We start from the raw sequence: 23,284 nt of genomic DNA, 5'->3' as shown, positions 1-23,284 counted from the left end.
GCTCAATTGTCAAGTTAGAACCCTAAACAGGCCTATAATGTTCATCTTGAAATGAATACTATAACTCAGATCCTGTGCTTTCTATGGAGAATATTTCACATTGCCTTATGAAATTTTTTTGCCCATTTCTATATTGATTGCTAGATCAATCCCATCCCATTCCATCACTAACTTTGGTGTAACCTTTCATCTCATACCCATTACTTTCCCTCTGACAGTTTTTATATGAATGGTTACATCTTTCTCCTCAATGTTTAGTAACATTTTTGGTGGGAGAATTGTTTTTCTGGTAAAATGACTAAGATTGTATCAACTATGGATAAAGATGTGCCTATCAGCTTTAGAGATGGTGTGGAACAGATCCTTCCAGCCCTTTGAGCCATATTGTCCAGCAACAATGATTTTTGACCCCAGCCTAATCACAGACGAATTTGCAATAAACAATTAACCTACTAACCAATCTGCCTTTGGACTGTGGAAAGAAACCGGAACAGCCAGAGGAAACCCATGCACAGATGGGAAGGAATGTACAAGGTTGTAGGAATGTACAAACTTGTTTACAGAGGATGCTGGACTTGAACTCTGAATTCTGAAGCCCTGAGCTGTAATCTTGTGCAAACTGCTACACTACTGTGATGTCCCTTGAGGCAAGATGGACAACTGAAAGAAACTTGTATTTTATGGTTTTGTAATTGAAATTATATTGCTGTTTTGGATGAACAGCCACTTTTCTTGTCTCTGTTCCTTCTCCAAAATATACCTTCTGGAGGTTTAAATTCCTGTTCTTCCTGGTGTTTGTCATTTATAGTTGTAAATTAACCCATATTCTGTCATTAGGTAGTAATTGGGGAACTGGTATGGAAGCCCTTAAATGGAAAAGTAGTGGATACAGTCCGGTCCATCATTGGTTAAGCCCTCCTTGCCATTGAGCACATGGACATGGAGTGCTGTTGCAGGAATCAGCATCCACCACCTTGGCCATCTCTTCTAGCTGCTGCCTGCAGGTAGAAAGAACAGGAGCGTCAGGACACACACAACAAGGTTCAGGAACAGTTACACGTGGCCCCCGTTTTCCGAACATTCGCTTTACGACACCTCGCTCTTATGAAAGACCTGCATTAGTTACCCATTTTCACTAACCCAAAGAGTTTTCACTTTTACGGAAAAAAAGGCAGCACGCACCCTGAGCAGCCAAGCTCCTCCCCGGAACTGCATTCAGTATCAAGCTGCCATTGCTTAAACACGTGTCCACGAGCATCAGTGCTCTATCTCGATTTATTTTGTGCATCCGTTAACAAGATGTGTCCTAAGGTATCGGTAAAGCCTAAGAGCGCTGGTAAGGGTGTAACGCTCAGCTTAAAACTGGACGTAAATAAGCGTTTCGATCATGGTCAACGAAGTAAGGATCTTGTCAGCGCACAGAACTTACCTGCGTCCACCATTCGCACTATTTACACGCAGAGAGAAAGAATCTTGAATGCTGCCGATGTTACTATTGGTTCTGCTCGTAGCAAAGTGATCTCTTAGTCTGCTGGGATCTTTTTGATAGCTTCATGGTTTAACATTTACTGGAGAGAGTGCTTCAGCTGATACTGAAGCTGCCAAAAAGTTTGCAGCAGAACTGAAGAAAATAATTACAGAAGGTGGTTATTCTTATCAGCAAGTGTTTAACTGTGACAAAACTGCAATTTATTGGAAAAAATTGCCGAGCACCCCAACCTCCGACGACTCAGCCTAACACACCATCATCAGTGTGCTCGCTGTCTTTCCGATTCTGGTAAGAAACTACCGGTACACTGTATATACATTATTTCTACTTTATATAGGCTGTGTATTTTTATCTGTTATTTTGGTATGATTTGGCAGCTTCATACCTTAAAGGTCACTGGAGAGAGTGCTTCTGCTACACTAGTAGCACTACGTTGTGAGATTATACGCTACGTAGTGAGATTTTCGCTACGCTAGACTGTGCTGCAATGATTGCAGAATAGTATTTCTACTTCATATAGGCTGTGTATTATATTATTCCTGCTTGTACTGTATGTTACTGTTAGGTTTTATGTGTTATTTGGCATGATATTGTAGGTTGTTTTTTGGGTCTGGGAACACTCTCAAATTTTTCCCATATTAATAAATGGTAATTGCTTATTCTTTTTACGACATTCCGGCTTACGAACCATTTCATAGGAACGCTCTACCTTCAGATAGTGGGGGAAAGCTGTATTAGCCTTCAACTATCTGGCTCTTGAACCAGCGGGTATAGCTTCACTCACCCCATCACTGAACTGTTCCCACAACTAACGAACTCACTTTTAAGGATGCTTCATTTCATGTTTTCAATAGTTATCACTTAATTTTTTTTTCTGTCATATTGCACAATCTGTTGTCGTCTTGTACATTTGCTGTCTGTCCTCTTGCTTGTCATCTTTCATTGATTCTATGATGTTTCTTGGATTTTCTGAGTATGCCCAGAAGAAACCCAGTCTTGGGTTGTATATGGTGACGTGTACTTTGATAATAAATTTACTTTGACCATATAAGAACTTCTCATGCCCATTTCTTCGTTGGCAGTTAAAGACCCATTGCAGATAGAGCACAGGAATGACCCCATTTGCACACTGAGGTCAGTGCTGACTATAAAGAAACCATTTTTGCCATCTTTTCCTCTACTTTCCGTCAACTCCTTTGCAAGCACTTTTTTCCACCCTCTCCTATTCTTGTCTTCAGTAGACTTCTGTACTCACCTGTGCCAAACAATCCTATCAACCTGCATATTCAGATGTGGGAGGAATCTAGAAGCCCTGGAGGAAACCACGGGTAGTCACAAATAGAGTATGCAAACTCAACATGAACAGCACCAGATATCAGAATTGAACCTGAAGCTGTAAGACAACAGCTCTATAGCTATGCCAATATGCCAAAACCTGAACTTGCTCCGTGTCCATTATGCAGATAATTTAAATTAACTCTTTAATTCCCATCACATTAACTCCTCTGTACTGCTGCTTAGGTGACTTTGGTTTATCGCTCACTTTAAAGCGGTATTAAAGCAAAATTGAACTTCTGCCACTTTTATATTTCTGTTGATCTACCATGGTTATTTGAACAGCCAGTTCTACCTTGGCTTCAGCATATATTTACGCAATAAATGTGAACACTGTTCAAACAGTACCAAGCCTATCTGGGTAAATAGAGATTGAACATTTCTTTGAAAGTCATTTAAAACAAGGGTGAGTCACTTTGCAAATTCTCCTAGCCTTTTGAAGATGCCGTGAAACACTGATAGTGTTTAGTAGAATCTGTACAAGGGAGGGAAATACAGGTGTACCTTAGTGGCCACTATATTAGGTACAACTGTACACCCATTTGTTACTATAAATATCTACTCAACCAATTGTCTGGCAGAAACTCAATGTACAAAAACATCCAGCTATGGTCGAGGTTCGGGTGTCAAGACCAGACATCAGAATGGGGAAGAAATGTGATCTAAGTGACTTTGACCATGGAATGATTGTTGGTGTCAGATGGTGGTTTCAGTATCTCAAACTATTGATGATCTGGGATTTTCATGCACGACCATCTCAGAGTTTAGAGCGGGTGGTTTGAAAAACAAAAGAAACATCCAGTGAATGGAAGTTCTGTGGATGAAAATGCACTTTTAATGAGGGAAGTCAGAGGGGAATGGCCAGGCTAGTTCAAGCCTCCAGGAAGAAGACAGTAACTTGAGCAACCATGTGTTACCATATATCCATGTAACCATGGATATTGGGTGCAAGTTAAATAAGGAGTTAACATTGGCATGTGGCAAAGGTAATGTCGCAGTAGTTATGGGGGATTTCAACATGCAGGTGAACTGGGAGAATCGGGTTGGTGCTGGACCCCAGGATAGGGAGTTTGTAGAGTGCCTACGGGATGCATTCTTGGAACAGCTTGTACGAGAGCCGACCAGGGTCAAGGCTATTCTGGATTTAGTGTTGTGTAATGAACAGGATTTGATAAGCGATCTTGAAGTAAAGGAGCCATTAGGAGGTAGTGACCATAATATGATAAGTTTTTATCTGCGATTTGAGAAGGATAAGGGCAGATCGGAGGTGTCAGTGTTACAGTTGAACAAAGGAGACTATGGAGCCATGAGGGAGGAGCTAGCCAAAGTTAAATGGATGGATATCCTAGCAGAAAAGACAGTGGAACAGCAATGGCAGGTATTCTTGGGAATAATGCACAAGGTGCAAAATTAGTTCATCCCCCAGAGAAGGACGGATTCAAAGGGGGGGGGGCGGGGCCACAGTGGTTGACAAAGGAAGTCAGAGATTGCATAGCATTTTAAAAAAAAAAGTATGACAGAGCTAAGGTGAGTGGGAAGACAGATGATTGGGAAATTTTTAAGGAACAACAGAACTTAACTAAAAAGGCAATACGGGGAGAAAAAATGAGGTACGAACGCAAGCTAGCCAAGAATATAAAGGAGGATAGAAAAAGCTTTTTTAGGTATGTGAAGAGAAAGAAGATAGTTAAGAACAATGTTGGGCCCTTGAAGAATGAATTGGGTGAAATTGTTATGAGAAACAGAGAAATGGCAGAAGAATTTAATAAGTACTTTAGATCTGTCTTCACTAGGGAAGACACAAGCAATCTCCCAGATGTATGGATGGGCCAAGGACATAGGGTAACAGAGGAAATGAAACAGATTGACATTAGGAAGGAAACGGTGATGAGTAGACTGATGGGACTGAAGGCTGACAAATCCCCACGTCCAGATGGTCTGCATCCTAGGGTACTAAAGGAGGTGGCTCTGGAAATTGCCGATGCATTGGTAATCATTTTCCAATGTTCCTTAGATTCAGGATCAGTTCCTCAGGATTGGAGAATGGCTAATGTTATCCCACTTCTTGAGAAAGGAGGGAGGGAGAAAACAGAGAACTATCGTCCTGTCAGCCTAACATTAGTAGTGGGGAAGATGCTAGAGTCCATTATTAAAGATGAAATAGTGGCATATCTAGATAGCAGTGATAGGATTGGGCCGAGCCAGCATGGATTCACCAAGGGCAAATCATGCTTGACTAATCTATTGGAGTTTTTCGAGGATGTAACCAGGAAGTTAGACAAGGGAGATCCAGTGGATGTAGTGTACCTCGATTTTCAGAAGGCATTTGATAAGGTCCCACATAGGAGATTGGTGGGTAAAATCAGAGCTCATGGCATTGGGGGGAAGCTACTGACATGGATAGAAAACTGGTTGGCAGATAGAAAGCAAAGGGTAGCGGTGAATGGGTGTTTCTCGGAATGGCAGGTGGTAATTAGTGGGGTGCCACAGGGCTCGGTATTGGGACCACAGCTGTTTACGATTTACATCAACGATTTAGATGAAGGCATTGAGAATAACATCAGCAAGTTTGCTGATGATACTAAGCTGGGTGGCAGTGTGACATGTGATGAGGATGTAAGGAGAATTCAGGGTGACTTGGATAGGCTGAGTGAGTGGGCAGATACTTGGCAGATGACGTTTAATGTGAATAAGTGTGAGGTTATCCACTTTGGGAGTAAGAACAGGAAGGCAGATTATTATCTGAATGGTGTAGAGTTAGGTAAGGGAGAAATACAAAGAGATCTAGGAGTCCTTGTTCATCAGTCACTGAAGGTGAATGAGCAAGTGCAGCAGGCAGTGAAGAAGGCTAATGGAATGTTGGCCTTTATTACAAAGGGAATTAGTACAAGAGCAAGGAAATCCTTTTGCATTTGTACAAGGCCCTGGTGAGACCATACCTGGAGTATTGTGTACAGTTTTGGTCTCCAGGGTTAAGGAAGGACATCCTGGCTGTAGAGGAAATGCAGTGTAGATTCACAAGGTTAATTTCTGGGATGTCCGGACTGTCTTACGCAAAGAGGTTAGAGAGACTGGGCTTGTACATGCTGGAATTAAGGAGATTGAGAGGAGATCTGATTGCAACATATAAGATTATTAAGGGATTGGACAAGATAGAGGCAGGAAATATGTTCCAAATGCTGGGAGAGTCCAGTACCAGAGGGCATGGTTTAAGAATAAGGGGTAGGTCATTTAGTACAGGGTTAAGGAAAAACTTCTTCTCCCAGAGAGTTGTGGGGGTGTGGAATGCACTGCCTCAGAAGGCAGTGGAGGCCAATTCTCTGGATGCTTTCAAGAAGGAGCTAGATAGGTATCTTATGGATAGGGGAATCAAGGGATATGGGGACAAGGCAGGAACTGGGTATTGATAGTAGATGATCAGCCATGATCTCAGAATGGCGGTGCAGGCTCAAAGGGCCGAATGGTCTACTTCTGCACCTATTGTCTAGTGTTACAATGGTGGTGTGCAGAAGAGCATTTCTGAATGCACAAAATGGTAAACAATGCAAATGTGCTGCAGCAGAAGACCACAAACATACACTGAGTGGCCCCTTTACTGTATTAGGCACTGGATGTACCTAAATAAAGTGGCCACCATTCAAAGTTCATAGTCAATTTAATATCACAGTGCATATGTCACTATGTACAATCCTGAGATTCATTTTCTTATGGACATACTCAGCAAAACTATAGTATTTGTAAATATAACAGGATCAATGAAAGATACACCGGTGTGCAGAAGATAACAAACTGTGCAAATATAGATAAGTAGCAATAAATAATGAGAACATGAGATAGAGTCCTTGGAGTGAGATCATTGGTTGAAGAAAGATTTCATTGATGGGGCAAGTGAGTGTAGTTACTTCCTTTTATTCAGGAGCCTGATAGCTGAGTGTTAGTAATAGTTCTTGAAGCTGGTGGTGCAAGTCCTGAGGCTCTCCAACTTGCTACCTGATGGCAGCAGTAAGAAGACAGGATGACCTGAGTGGTGGGGATCTAGAGTAAAGAGCAAATGAAGTAGCATCTGCTGTTGACCTGTTGTGACGTTAGGTAAATTGAATCGATCCAAATCGCTGCTTAGGTAGGACTTGAAGTGTTTAATCACCAACCTATCAAAGCACTTCATCACCAAGGACATCTGTGCTGTTGCACAATATTCATTAAGGCAGTATATCACGATTTTCTTGGGTACCAGTATAATTGAAGCATGCTTGAAGTAGGTGGGTACCTCAGACTGTGGAAGGGAGAGGTCAGCAATATCAGTGAGCACTCCAGCCAGTTGCTTAGCACAAAGCATGCCTTCTTAGACAAGGTACTATAGTTTGCAGTCGCCTGGAAAAAATGCATAGCGCAAGTCATTGTACTTGGAGATGAGAGACATATTGAAGAGAAAATTGTATTCTGGCGTGCAGAATGGCAATGCAAGCAGAAGATGAAGAAAGTTGAGTGTTGTCTCTTGGAAACTTGCATCAAGCCAAACAGGACAAAGGCTGGAATTTGAATACTGATTGTTAGATAGATAGATAGATACTTTATTCATCCCCATGGGGAAATTCAACATTTTTTCCAATGTCCCATACACTTATTGTAGCAAAACTAATTACATACAATACATAACTCAGTAAAAATATGATATGCATCTAAAATCACCCTCTCAAAAAAGCATTAATAATAGCTTTTAAAAAGTTCTTAAGTAGTTTACTTAAATACATTGAGTCCTAACCCCGGCACTTTAACATATCTTACTCCTGGCGGTTGAATTGTAAAGCCGAATGGCATTGGGGAGTATTGATCTCTTCATCCTGTCTGAGGAGCATTGCATCGATAGCAACCTGTCGCTGAAACTGCTTCTCTGTCTCTGGATGGTGCTATGTAGAGGATGTTCAGGGTTTTCCATAATTGACAGTAGCTTACTCAGCGCCCTTTGCTCTGCTACCGATGTTAAACTCTCCAGTACTTTGCCCACGACAGAGCCCGCCTTCCTTACCAGCTTATTAAGACGTGAGGCGTCCCTCTTCTTAATGCTGCCTCCCCAACACGCCACCACAAAGAAGAGGGCGCTCTCCACAACTGACCTATAGAACATCTTCAGCATCTCACTACAAACATTGAATGACGCCAACCTTCTAAGGAAGTACAGTCGACTCTGTTGTTCTAAAGCCATTTGCATCTTTGAGGGCACGGAGAAGGCTACAGAACTGCTGATTCAAGCGATACACACGAAATGCTGGAGCAACTCAGCAGGCCAGGCAGCATCTATGGAAAAGAGTACAGCTGACATTTCAGGGCAAGAGCCTTCAGCAGGACTGGAAGGGGGAAAAAAAATGAGGTGAGTTAAAAGTTGGGGGGGAAGAGGAGGAAGAAACATAAGGTGATACTGGGAGAGGGAGGAGTGAAGTAAAGAGTTGGGAAGTTGATTGGTGAAAGATTCAGAGCTGGAGAGGGGGGAATCTAATAGGAGAGGACAGAAGGCCATGGAAGAAAGGAAGGAGGGGAGGAGCACCAGAGATGGGCAGGCAAGGAAATGATGTGAGAGAGGGAAAAGGGAATGGGGAATGGTGAAGGGAAGGCATTACTGGAATTTTGAGAAATCTGTGTTCATGCCATCAGGTTGGAGGCTACCTGGAAGGAATATGAGGTGGTGTTCCTCCAACCTGAGTGTGACCTCATTGAAGCCATGGATTGACATATTGGAACGGGAAGTGGAATTAAAATGTGCGGCCACTGGAAGATCCTGCTTTATCGGGTGGGTGCTCGGCAAAGTGGTCTCCCAATCTATTTTGGGTCTCACCGGGAGCACCGGATACAGTAGGTGACCTCAATGCTCACAGGTGAATTGTCACCTCACCTGAAAGGACCGTTTGGGGCCTTGATTGGTAGTAAGGGAGGAGGTGTAGGGTGCAGGTGTAGTACTTGTTCCACTTGCAAGGACAAGTGCCAGGAGGGAGATCAGTGGGGAAGGACAAATGAACAAGGGAGTTGTGTAGGGTGTGATCCCTGTGGAAAGCAAACAATGGTGGTGGCAAGGGAAAGATGTGCTCGGTGGTGGGATCCTTTGGGAGGACTGGTGATTCCATTGATTTTTTTTTTCTCGCCCCCCTCCCTCCAGATTTGCTCAGTACACCTTGTACCATTTGAAAAGAACAATTCTTTTGATGGTCACAAAAGCTGCAATGATATCGATCCCTTATCTATCACACCCACCTTTCTCAAATATTCTCCATTCATTAAGTACAAAGTACTTCATTTTTTTTTGTTAATGAAATGTATCTAAACTCTCCTTGTACAGTAAACAGTCCATTGGGATTTCAGTCTGTACGCTGAGGGGTGGGGTTGAGGTTGGAAGCAGCAGATTTATTTTAAATTATTGTCATTTTAAGATGAGATTATGACACTTTGTGTTAAACTCAGCAAGAAATTCAAAGGAATCTAGGCTAGTTTTTTTCAAACTATACATAAGTTTATCATACTCTGGGTTGTACTGTGCATTACATAAATGAAGTCCTGGCATTGTTTTTTGGGGTTTTTTTTACATTATTGACCTTTGACCTATTTATTGACACTTATTAACCATGTAACTTCTTATCGTGTCCACAGACAGTCTGTACATGGCCCAGCCAGAACTGGACACATTTTTCTGCCTCGTTGAATTCGGCAAGATCTACAACAGTACAGGGTTCCTCTGGAGATGGGCATTGCAGGAGATGTAGCGTAGTTTGTGGCTCAGTTGCACATTCATGAGTTGTCGGGCTGGTTGTATATCCCCATTTGCTTAGTGACACCTTTGAATGACCTACACTGGTCCAAAGTCTGATAAGGCACTTCCAGGTTGCCCAGTTGCAATTAGCTCCTGGGGGATGGCTTTCATCCGGTGGAATTTCTATCACTGGAGGTTGTTTGAAACTGGTGAGCCGGTTTTTACACAAGGCAATGCGGGCTTCAGGTGGGGTTGATTGTGATGGAACAACACTGTTCATGAAGCTCGTCCTTGACTTTAGGCGGCTGGATGTGGGTGCATGACCATGTAGAGCAGGGGTGTCAAACTCATTTTAGGTCACGGGCCGGATTGAGCAAAATACAGCTTCATGCGGGCCGGATCAGTCGGACGCGTGCGAACGCAGCTTTCGTTCCCTCCGTTTTTTCAGACTGCTCTCATGTGTCTTAGTCTCTGCTATAACTACAAAGTGTTTCACTTTACAAATTCCGTTTCTTATGAAGAAGACTGCCGAATAAACACTAAAAACCCTGAAAACCTGGTACCTGAATAAACTCAGCATTAGCCATATCATACGCCATAGGCGCTTCGATTACTGGGGCCAGCTTTAATAGTAATTAGATATTATCTCGCGGGCCAAAGATAATTCCACCGCGGGCCGGATTTGGCCCGCGGGCCTTGAGTTTGACATATATAATGTAGAGGGTGCCTCTCATCAGATGTTTCACAGAGTTGTTCTTTCTTGCTGGCTATCGTTCTTCTTATATCAGGAGGAGCAATACCTGACAGGATATATAGGCTGTTGGTGTTTGTTGGTTTTAAACAACCTGTGATAAGTCGGCAGCTTGCATTCAGAACGGCATCCATCTTCTTAGCACGAGTAGATCTTTCCCACGCAGGGCAGGCGTATTCGGCAGTGGAATAGCAAAGAGCAAGTGCGCTGGTTTGCAATGTTTTCGAGCGTGCTCCCCATTTTGTGTTAGTGAGCTTATTCAGGATGTTGTTTACTGCGCTCACTTTTGCCTTTGTCTTATTAATGCGGCTCTTAAAGGTGAGGCATCTGTCAAAGGTGACTCCTAAGTAGATAGGGCGCTCGCAATGCGTCAGTGTGGCTCCACACCAGGTTACTTTAAGCTGTCGTTTGGCTTCACGGTTCCCGAAGTGGAACGCACAAACTTGCATCTTTAATGGGTCTGCGCGGACGTGGTTTTCTTCATAGTAGGGTGTCAGTCCCTCCACGGCGTTAAAATCAGTGCTTTGGGCAGTGATGCGTAAGTCGTCAGCATATATAACGCGGCGTGTGACATCACCTATGGATTGGTCATTCGTGTAGATGTTGTACTGCAGCGATGCAAGCACACTTCCCTGAGGAAGACCATTCTTCTGAATACTCCACCTGCTGCGCTTCCCACCTCGTTCAACATGGAACTGGCGATTCTGAAGCATGCTTTCTAACAGCTCTGTTAAGTGAGTTTCTTTTGTCATCTCTAGGACCTTGCAGAGGAGGCGTCTGTGGTTCACTGTATCGTAAGCTGCTGACAAGTGTACAAAAACAGCACCTGTTACCATCCCTTGCTCAAAACCATCTTCGATATATTGTGTGAGGTTGAGCAGTTGGCTTGTTGCTGATTTGTCGGGGTGGAAACCTGCTTGCTTTGGAATGATCTTCTCATCTGCAGTTGGTGCTATCCTATTGAGTATCAGGCGTTCAAACAGCTTATTGATGTGGCCAAGCAGTGAGATTGGCCGAAAACTCTTGGGATCTGAGGGGTCTTTTCCAGGCTTTAATAGTGCTATTACATGTGACTTCTGCCAAATATTAGGTGGCTTGTGTGTTGCCAGACAGTTGTTGAACAATTGTAGCAGCCATTTCTTTGCTTGCTGTCCAAAATGCTTTATCTGCTCCGATGCTATGTTGTCAATTGCTTTCCTGTGTTTTAGACTAGATATACCAATTTCCAGCTCTTCCATGGTGAATGGTCCAGTGAATCCAGGGTCATCACTGTACTTCTTCCTACCTAGTTGTGCTCTTGGTGGTTTCTGGTTGGTTTTTTCCATTTAGGAGCAGCTCGTGTGCAACTTGGTTAGCAGACACATTGGGATGTTGGGCAACTTTCTTGGGATTGCCTGCAAGTTTGCGTGTGAGAGACCGTGCCTTCTTGCTGTTTTTTTTTTTGTAAGATCTGTTGTCTCTATCAAGGTGTTCCTGGTGTTTTGATGCTCTTGAGAGATACTTAACATCACCTTCTCACCAGCAGTTATTGTTTCCTCTGAGAAGGGGTCAGATGCAAACATTGAGACATACTCCCTGTAGAGTTCAGCATTCTCTTTGGTGACACAGATGTAGTGTGCTCTACAACCTTGGGGGATCTTCCTTTTGGCTGTTTTCTGGACAGCTTTTGCAAATAGGTTGCAGTGCTTGGATAGTGGTTTAATACGTTTAACCTTATGGTCAAGTGTTCTTGTGAACCCATCCCAATCGGCCTTCTTGTTGTTGAAGTGCCTTTTGAATGCTACGACGGTTGGTAACACTGCTGCATTTATCTGAATACCAATAGGACATTGCTGTGTCTGTGACGGTATTGGGTCTGTGACAAGCTTCTTGCAGAGGCCAGCGATGTTGTTGCTGACAATGGTAAGATCTGGGTTATAACTGCACTTCCAGCGGGCACTGTGGAAGGAGGCTGGCAATTTAGGATTGTGGATGAGACTAAGCTGGTTAGTGTCCATTCATTCTTTGACTGCTTCTCCATCATTGTTAGACTCCTTGTACCCCCATTGGGTACTGTCGCTATTAAAGTCTCCAATGATGATCTGTGGTTTACTGTGCAGGTTGTATACAGGGCTAGAGAAGCTGAAAACTGTGCCCGGTGACTTATACACGGAAGTCACTACTACTTTGCTCAGAATTTCGATATTGTCCTCCTCTGTTTTAGAAGTGGCTTCTATGACTGAACCAGCTCTAACAAATACAGTACTGCCATATTGTCGATGAGGTCTTTCAATAACCAGGAACATTCCTGGTATTTTTGGGTGGTTGTTTTCGTTTCCTCTGTGTGTCTCCTGCAGGCAGAGGACATCACACTGCAACTCATTGCATAATGTAGCGAGGATGTTTCGTTTAGCTGCAGAGAATCCTTCAATGTTAGCAGATATAACAGTCAATGCCGGTCTTGAAAAAGACCCGTGTTTCTGACATGGACAACCTCTGTCTTCAGGCATGATCAAATCAATGGTACAGAAATGTTGAGTACACAACTTGCTGCACGTGGTGGTGGTAGAATTGGTTGAAACATGGCCGCGACGTGAACGCTTCTACCTTGGCCCCATGTAACTGATTCCATGTCTTTGCTCTGCGTCATTGATATGAGGGAACTTTGTGGAATGCAGTTTTGTTAAATTGTTCCTAATTTATGGTATTAACCTTAATTTCAAGAGGACAAGAATATAAAAGCAGGGATGTAATGTTCAGACATCATAAAGCACTTGGGACACCTCACTTTGGAGTATTATGACCAGTTTTGGCCCCCTTGTCTAAGAAAGGATGTGCTGAAACTGGAGAGGGTTCAAAGGAGGTTCACAAAATGATTCTAGGATTGAACATTTTGTATGAAAAACATTTGATGGCTCTGGCCTTGTACTCACTGGAATTCGGAAGAATGAGGAGTGACCTCATTGAAACCTGTTGAATGGTGAAAAGGCTTGATGGAGTGGATGTGGAGAGGATGTTTCCTATGGTGGGAGACCAGGGGACACAGCCTCAGAATAGAGGGGCATCCTTTTAGAATGGAGATGAGGAGGAATTCCTTTAGCCAGAGGGTGATGAATCTGTGGAATTCCTTACCATGGGCAGCTATGATCATTATGTATATTTAAGGCAGAAGTTCATAGTTTCCTGGTTGGTCTGGACATGAAAGGATGCAGGGTGAAGGCAGGAGATTGGGGCTGAGAGGAAAATAGATCAGCCATGATGAAATAGCTGACTCGGTGGGCCAAATGGCCTAATTCTGCTTGTACATCTTATGGTCCATTATTAGTCCGGCATTAATAGATATTGACTACCTCATATGAACCAGTGCATGCTTGTGGAGTATAATGTATCAATGGTTTGTGTTCAATACGTAACAATAAACCAAACACTGAAACTTCTTCCATTGTATTTTATAATCCTGACATTGTAGTAACTTTGAAATAACAATATAACTTTCCCTTAGTTATTTGATTCATTTTACCTCTGATTTTCTTTGTTACCCTGTAGTTTAATAGAAATATTGGTATTTTTATGAATTTAACTATGGAGCTGAGCCTGCTTGGTGTATTTTGGAACCTTGGTGGGTGTTACATAATTTAGTTATGAATCTTAAATGAATAGAAATCTTGAAGGTAATAAACAACTTTACAAATTCCTATTGTGCTTGTATTCTGGCAGGAGAGTGCTATATCCTATGAATATTTAAACTGATTTTCCATGTTGGTGGAAAGTGAAAAGTAATAGCCTTATTGTAAAAAGAAACTTGGAGTGGAAATTTCACATTTTTCCGTAGCTATATGTCTTTCACTTTGCTGAAAACTGGAAAGGACACAGCTAACATCAGGAAATGGCAGATTCACTGGATTGAATGTTTTGTATTGTACAGGCATCTGTTTGGAACACAACCAGTGGTGGGATGGGCGGTTTGTATTGTGATCTCATGTGCTAACCAGTTAACAAGCAGATATTTGATGACAGATGCCATGTTTGTCTCCAACTTTAACTTCACTGCTGTAGAGCGATGAGCTACAGTAGAGTGTTTGCTTTTTGAATGATGTTCTTTGTTTAGGTGGGCATCTTCGTCATTATGGATGAGTTGGATTGAAAGGCCTGTTTCAATGCTGTACTACCCTATACCTTTGTATTTCCTACCACTCTAACACCCACCTTTTACACAACTAGAAAAGAATTTGAGCCTCGTACTGGCTTCATTACTTCTACATCAAAAAGGGTCACACTTGAAATGTTAAATCCTTTTCAAATCTATCAGCATATGGTCATTTGAAAGCAATGGATTGAGACCAATCCTAGTTTTATCTCTGTATAATATATAAAAAATCTTTTGTGACCTTACAGTTTTATTTAAAAACTCTAGCATCTCGGGTAACTTTTTCTGATGGTAAGTGTATATAACTCAAGATGTTTTTAAAAGTGTTTTTAGATAAGCAATCTAATCTTTTTTTTAAAAAACTCCTGAAGAGATCTTGTCCTGTTTCTTATCCATATAATTCAATTTTTAGTGTTCAACAGACACTGTAAAATTAAACAAAGAATTGGTAGCCCTGGCACTTTGTGAGACTTACCAGTATATTAGATATTATTTTTATTTCTTATTTCCAGCAATGATTCTTCCATATTTTTCTCCCTTGTTTTCCAGCTTCTGGATCTTCCGTAGCCCATGTCCTTTAGTTCTTGATTTCATATATAATATTTATTTATCAAAAAAAACCAATTTGGCAAATCTCTATTAGATCACCCTTCATTCTCCGATGCCCCAGTGAAAAGAGCTTGTTCAACCTTTCCGTAACTTAAACTCTGGCAATATCTTTGTAAATCTCCTCTTGCCCTCCTTCCAGCTTAATGACATCACTCTGAAAGCAGAGGGACCAATATTGAACACTATATCAAATGTGGCTTTAATGTCTTGTACAAGTGCAATATCCTGACAGAAGGCTAACTTGCTGAACACGATCGGCATACCGTCTGCCGGTCACTTTCAGGGAACCATGTGTTTGTACTCCATGTCCCTCTGTTCTACATTTCTCCCAGGATCCTACCAATTACTATGGAAGTGCTACCTTCAGGTGTCTTTACACTTGTTTGAATTGAACTCCATTGGGTCCACTTCCCCAGCTGATTCCAGATTTCCAGTAATTCCTGATGGCCGTCTTTATTGCATAAGACCCCCCCCCCCCTATTTGAGTGTCATTGGTAAATTTGCAAACCGTTCCTTGTATGTTCTCATCGTAATCATTGACTGTAGATGTCAAATACCAATGGCCCAGTACCAATCTCTGGGACGCAACACTAAACACAAGTCTTCAGTTCAAAGAGCAATCATCATGTCCTTCAAAGAGCTAGGAGAAAAATTTCTTGGAGGTTAGGGATGATGGACAGGGGTGGAAGGGTGGGAATGGAGGAAGAAAAATACAGTGTTACACTTTTGAGATGTGATTGGATATATTTAGCATGTATGTGAACAGGACTCTGCAGCAGATAATGATTGCACTGGGAAAAGTATAGAACATAAATTCCTTTATGACCTGTGTTGCTGATCTAATATTTCTTGGGTTCTATGGTAACAACACAGTTGTGTAGTTGAATGTTTTCCTACTTGGTCATCTTTGTTTCTTTAAACAAGTATCTAATTAGTGGTGAGGGACAAGGAGAAAAGTATTCCATATTCACTGTAAATGAACCTTATTTCACTTAAAAATACTATGGTTGACTGTAAGTGTCATGCAATGTGTTATTATCTTAACCCAGTTTTAAGAAATGCAGATAATTCTGGAACAGTTGACACCCACTTTATGTATAATTCATTTTGAGCATTTGCTTTATTTGTAGCAACATTCCTTAGCCAGAGTATCACTCAAGATTGATTGCTGCTTTATTCCAGGCATGAAAACAAACCCTGGTCCCCAAATGGTTTTGAGGACGTAAACGCTCAATCTTTCAAAAGCAATTTCCAAGCACCTCCACAGGTAGGCATTAAAATAATGTATGTTCACAACTATTTCAGTGGTATTCCTCCTGTCAAGTTACTTTGAACTTAGTTGTATGATAGAAAGCAGTTTGAAGCAAAGTCTGGGAACTGTTTGAGGGTGCTACCACACTGGATTACTTTGGCATTACCACAGAATGCATATTTGCAATAATAAAATAATTCTCGTCTCAAGGTCACTTAACTATCCTCGGAAATTTCCTTTTGGAAAGGGGGAGGAAAAGCACAGCGAGAATTTTCACAATTTAATCCTAAAACAAGAAGCAATAATTTTTAATAATTTCTGAAGTGATTTGTTTTTTTATTCCAAATTGGATTTATAGCCTCCTGTTTCTGACTGCCTCTCTGAAAATGAGGGAACTATTAACTGATTATCTCCAGATATTTTTGCATTAGTTATATTTATTTTTGCTACAATAAACTTCCTAAGCCCACCAAAATGTGGAAGAATGTTGAGTTCCTTAACATTATGAAATAACTCCCCTTTCATTGAAGAAGAGGTTGCAAATAGCATACATCACCCCCTCCACCAAAAAAAGTTACCTCTAGTACTCTATGTGGGGTAAAGAAATGCAGAGTGTTTATAATCTTCAAAAATCACATTATGCATTGAAACTGCATTGCCATTCGTATGTTTGTTTTTGATCCACCACTTTCATATTTAGAAGAGACTTCCTTTATCCATGGTTGGTTCATAATGGGTGTAAACTTGGAAATTTGCCCTTTTCTGCAAGTTGAATAATTTTAACATATTGCCTTATCAGTGGGAACAGAGGGGTTTTAAAAGCAAATTTAGATAGGATTTTAAGGGCAAATAATTTGCAAGACTCTGCACAAATCGTAAGTGAGTGAATGTGATCTGCAAAAAGCTGGCACCGGCTCATGGGTCGAATGGCCTTCTGCTGTTCCATAACAATTGTAGAACTAGTTTAACACAATTGATATCAGATAGCAACTCAGAGTTCTATTCTATTGAAGACTAAGGGCTAGATTGTGCTGAACGTCATCCTCCGTCCAGAATGTCTGCTCAATGTCCTTGCATTACAGTACTTTAAGAGCATCTTAGATAGGTACAAGTAGCTTAGAAAAATAGAATGCTATGTGCTAGGGAAATTCTAGGTAGTCTCTAGAGTGGGTTACATGGTTGGCACAACATTGTGGGCTGAAGGGCCTGTAATGTGCTATAGATTTCTATATTCTATGTAGAAGTTTGTAAGCTGAAGTTCTGTAGAGATGTTCTACATCAGTGAGTAACCAGTTTTGTATCATGTAATTTTGTTCTATTTAAGTGGTTTGAGTTGAGCGTGGCAAGGACAGTGTGAATTAAATCTTGAATGTTGGTCCATGTGTAATTAAAGATTCACTGACTGCCACAAGACTCACCACAACTACACGGCAAAGCCGTCAGATGATGCTTGTGATATACTTTCTTGGCCTTTGATTCTTGACTGTAACTCATGATGAGAAATAAAATGAAAATGTTATGGTGGCAGAGGGTACATAAAAGTGGTACATGTGAGCTGACTGGACACAGTGAAAGGAAGCTATGAAGTAATCTCTTCTACAAAGCAACAGGCTGAAAGGATGGATCTATCAAGGCAATGCTGTTTATGAAATTGAAATAAAACAGAAGTAAACTTAGTGGAGGAAAGATCATTCCAGTGAAGAAGTGATATCAACAGGATTTGTTTTGAGCCGTGAGAAAGGTAGGCTTTAATATTCAACTTGTGTAAGTTCATCAAAAACAGAGGTCCTTGATATTAGGCTTAATGATGAGGCTGGATTAGCTCCCAAGCAGAGGTTCCCAACCTGGGGTTTCTTGGACCTCTTAATGGTATTGGTCCATGGCATAAAAAAAGGTTGGGAAACCTTGTGCCAAAGGAAGTGTTGCTGCAATTTTACAAAGGCTGATATACTGGATGGAATACAGTAGTAAGCTTGCACTTCCCATTTAAGACTGAAGAGCTAAGAAGTCAAAGAAAGAGATAACTTAGTTGTCATTTTTACTATTGCCCCACTTACTGACCTTTCAGACTTCTGTGCAGTTTCAGTAATGTAATTTTCTTTCCACCAAATAATTTAAACCACCATATAGTTTTAACAATTTCAGATCAACCACATCCTCTATTTTCCTCCAAATCGTCAACTGTTGGAATGCTTTGTTCCCATTTCAGATATATTTAAATCCATTTTGCTCCCTCTTAATTATCACATTGCTGCTCCCTTGCATTTTTCACTATCATGGCATTGTAACCTAATTTTTCCTTCTGCCATACCCATTACAGAGAACTTCTGTGTGTTTTTTTTTTATTTATTAAAACCAGTTTTGATAAGGTCTGCCATAAAATGTTAGGACCCCCAATGCAACTCCCAAAATGGGTTCTTGTGGAGTTCAAAAAGAGATTTGCTTGAAGACCATAAAATCTTAAGAAATATGAGCTTGCATTTGCTAATCTAATCCCTTGAGCCTGCTCTGCCAAATAATAAGACTAGAATTATCCAGCTTTCCTCAGGCATATTTTCCAACCCTGTCCCTTTAACCCTTGGTTCTCTTACTGATTATAAATCTATCTTTGCTTTTACAATCACATATTAAAATATTCCACTTCCATGGCTTTTTACCATAGCCCTCTTTCCCACTTTTTTCCTTTTAAAAAAAAAAACCTCTGCTTAAGTGGAGGAGTTGCCTTTCACCATATAAGCTCCTTAAAACAGAACTGTCCCACTACCTTTCGTTCTTGCCTTTCCTAAAAGTCAAATGTCCTTAAATGTTAAATTCCCAACTTCGGTCTATTTATAACTGTTTCCATTATAGGGGCTAGGTAATTTCCATAATAGCAGCTAGATCATATCGGTAATCTGTGCTGTTTATCCATTGATTTTTGTTTAAAATGTGACATGAACTTGAGAGAGACTTCTAGCTGTTGCATTAACACCATTTATTCTTTCTATGGTGGTTCAGTTTGCTGCCTGCTGTTTTGGTTTGTGATTCTCCGCCTTTAATTTCCAACCTTATTTCCCCACCCATACTAGTTTAAACCATCTCTCATCTATTTCCCAATACCATCATGAAGTAGCCCATCCACCCTGCTTTGTCCTGCTATAATTTGGGAGGAGGCTATATAGCATCTACACCAGGACCACCAGCATCAAATGGTTAATTTCCCCAAAGAGCAAGGCTGAACAGCACTCCACCAACTTACCCACCCTCCCACCCCATGAGGTCTACTTTATCACTTCCTGTCAGTCACCTTATATACAGACATTCCTGTGCCTTACATCACTCTATAAACAGTCTATGTATATAAGCTATCTTGTGTATTTTTATCTATAAAGTTGGATCCCAAGATTTCTCTGCTTGGTAACATTAAGGATCTTGTCCTTAACAGTGTACTGTCTCCTTCCATTTGCCCTGCTAAGGTGCAACACCTCAGTTATTTATCTGGGTTGAGCTCTGCCTGCCATTTCTCTGCCTATATCTGCAATTCATCTATACTTTGCTGTATTCTTTGTCAGTCATCTACAACATCCACAACTTCACCAATGTTGGTATCATCCACAGATTTACTAACCCACTGTCTACATTTTCATCCAGATCATTTATATACAGTACATCACAAACAGCAGAGGTCCCAGCACAGATCGCGGCAGAACTCCCCTAATTACAGACCTCCAGCTTGTAAAAGTCCCTTCAACCACTACCTTTTGTCTTCTTTGTGCAAGCCAGTTCTGAATCCATCAGCCAATTTGCCATGGAGCCTATACATCTTAATCTTCTGGATTACCCTCCCATGAGGTATTTTGCCAAACGCAATACTAAAATCCATGTAGACAACATCCACTGCCCTACCCTCATCAATCTCTCTCTCATTAATTTGCCAAGTTGTTAAGGCATGACCTGCCCCACACACAGCCATGATGGGTCTCCCTAATTAGACCATGGTTTTGCAAATGTTCATATATCCTATCCTTAAGAATTTTTTCCATCAATTTCCCTTCAGCTGATGTGAGACTCCCCAGTCTATAGGTCCCAGGATTTTCCCTTATTCCCTTCTTATATAAAGGTATATTAGCCATTCACCAGTCCTCTGTGACTTCACCTGTGGCTGGAGAGGACACAAAGGTACTGATCAAGGACCAAGCAACCTTCTCTCTTACCTCCTTCAATAACCTGGGGTAGATCCCACCAAGCCCTGGGGACATCCATCTTATTACTCAGAGGAGGCCCAACACTTCCTCCTCCTTGAATCCACCGCCAACCTCCCCACCATCAGATTTCTGAAGGCACAATGAGGGAAGATGATGTTGCCAGGGAACAACGCGACCAAGGGTGTCATCCTCCAGATAGGTCACACTACTTTGCTTTTCATGTTGTCTTTTTCTTTCAAAATTTGTTCTGCTACTGTTGGGACCCGTGATCTACACTTTGGTAGTGTTTTCAGTCCAATTGAGCAATCTGGTGCTTTGCTGTCTCAGAGTGTGGCATGCGGCCTTGAGTCCAAGGAGCCTGGAGACGGGACGCTAGCCCATGTTCAATTCCATTGCTCGCTGTCCACAGCATGGAAGAAGGCTGAAGTCATTGAGGCGAGAGTGGAGTGTCAGCAGGTGTTTAGTGGCATCTATCATCGTCTCGCTCGCTGCTGCCAGAGGAAGGAGGCTGCATGTGAGGGTCTCGCTCTCCCTCTCGCTTGATGGTGCAGCAGTCCTGGCATTTGGGCAAGGTTTAATTTTCACAGTTATGGATTGGTCCCTTTAGTTCACGTTATGTTGTGTTTCTGGTTTCTATTGCTTTTTTTTTTGTTTTGTGTGATTTCAATCGGGGCGTCCGCAGATAACGAACAGCACAGTGCTAGACTGAACTAGAACTGAGCTGAAAATGAATATGCCTGGACTGTTCCAAAATTTTGTGGATTTTTTCCCCTTTTTTTTGCCATCTGCCCAATTTGTTTTTAGGCATGGGGAAAGGGGTGTTCTGATGTTTATCTTTGAGCAGCTTCCATGATGTTTCCTTGCTTGGTGGGTGTCTGTGGGAAGATGAATATCAGGGTTATATTCTGCATAGCAGCGCACAAAGAAGTGGTGAAGGAACTCAGCAGACCAGGCAGCATCTAAGGAAACAAAGTACAATCGATGTTTCAGGCCAAGACCTTTTGGCAGGACTGGGTGTGTCGCTTCCAGCACCTGCAGATTTTCTGTTGTTTGTGTTTATATTCCCCATACATTAATAATAAAATTACTTTGAACTCATGTACACTGTCTCAATTTTTCTTTGTTTGCACTACATAATATATATATAATAAAAAATTTAAATACTGTAGCGCTCCATGGATATCAACCTTTTGGAAATTGTATAATAGTTCTGAAATATTTCATCCAATGCTTGACAATTTATCAGCCAGATTTCCAGTATAATATGAATTGCTCTGGCAGGTTTTCCATATTCTGAAATGTAAGTTTTGGACTCAATACAACGTTATTCAGTGCTGCAGTGTTCCTTTGTGATGAGAACAGGAGAGTTTGGATGTATCCTTGCATTTCATATGCAAGTAACCACTTGTATTGTAAACTGAACTTGCTATGGCTTATGTGCAATAGGAACAAAATTGGAATCAAATTTGCTCTTTGAATTTCTGCTTCTACCACTGTCAAACAATATAGATCATGTTCCTAGTTGATACCTGTGGTTTTATTACACTGAATTGAAATCTTTGTCTTTTGAAATAAAGTTGGCAGTACTATTATATTTTAGACATGAACATTTAATAAGTTCCTTGGAATATTTGTGAACCCTGTAGAATTTTTATCTTTCTGAATAAATGTGACCTAAAATGTAATCATATTTTCACACAAGCCCTAATACTAGTTAGAGAACCCAATTACATTAAAAACACAAAAAGCAATTATACTTGAGCAAACACGAGGAAATCTGCAGATGCTGGAAATTCAAACAACACACACAAAATGCCTTTTTTTCCTCCAAATATAGCAATGTGCATTTCTGCCAAAAAGTTCAACTTTTGTCTCAACTGTCCACAGAAATATCATCCCAAAAATATTGTAGAATGTCTAGGTGGTCCTTTGCAAATTTGGAACGCGCAGCAATGGTCTTTTTTCTGGAGCTCAGTAGTTTCCTCCGTGGTGTCTTTCCATGAACACCTATCTTGTTCAGTGGACACATGAGCAGAGACTTTAACAAGTTCTAGAAATTTCTGCAGTTCCTTTGCTTGTTGCCCTTGGGTTGCTTTTCACTTCCTTCAGGATTGCACGTTGTGCTTTTAGTGTGATCTTTGCAGGACACTACTGCTAGGGAGAGTAGCAACAGTACTGAGTTTACTCCATTTGTAGACAATTTCTCTTACTGTGGACTGATGAACACTCAGGTCTTTAGAACTGCTTTTGTAGCCTTTTCCAACTTCATGCATCTCTACAATTTTTCTGAGGTCCTCTGAAAGATGTTTTGATCGAGGCATGGTGCACATAAACATACCTATCTTGAGAAGAGCAGTTTCTGTCAGTGACCTGATTTTGTGTGTCTTTTTTTATATAGGGCAGGGCTCCTCTCAACCCACACTTCCAATCTCATCTCATTGATTGGCACACCTGACTCCAAATAGCTTTTGTAGAAGGCATTACCCTAGAGGTTCACATACTTTTTTGAACATGTAATATTGGATCATTTTTCTCAATAAACAAATGAACAAGTATAATTTTATTTATTTAATTGTGTTTTCTTTATCTAGTTTTAGGACTTGCCTGAAGACCTGATCACATTTTGGATCATGCTTATGCAGAAACAGAGAAAATTATACAGGGTTCACAAACATTCTTGCACCATTTGTAGGCTGAACACTTGTTTAGAGTTAGTTATTAAAATCTATAATCTCTGCCATTTACAGTGTAACTAGCCTTGCTGACCTCTAGAATAATCTCGAAGTTTAAAATCCATAACAC

The 23,284-nt window shown here is 41.2% G+C and overlaps 1 protein-coding gene across 1 annotated transcript in view; it reads left to right on the top strand.

The window, feature by feature from the left end:
• The window catches only part of LOC140739189 (PDZ and LIM domain protein 4-like), a 107,170-nt gene that overhangs the window by 53,008 nt on the left and 30,878 nt on the right, over positions 1 to 23,284 (top strand). The window contains exon 3 of the mRNA XM_073067238.1: positions 16,229 to 16,313. Within this exon, the coding sequence (XP_072923339.1) occupies positions 16,229 to 16,313 (85 nt within the window). The remainder of the gene's footprint in view (positions 1 to 16,228; positions 16,314 to 23,284) is intronic.

The sequence above is a fragment of the Hemitrygon akajei genome, chromosome 15 (genome assembly GCF_048418815.1).
Source record: "Hemitrygon akajei chromosome 15, sHemAka1.3, whole genome shotgun sequence".
In the NCBI taxonomy this organism is placed as follows: domain Eukaryota; kingdom Metazoa; phylum Chordata; class Chondrichthyes; order Myliobatiformes; family Dasyatidae; genus Hemitrygon; species Hemitrygon akajei.
The sequence above is the reverse complement of the archived record's forward strand: the minus strand, read 5'-3'. Positions and strand labels throughout refer to the sequence as shown.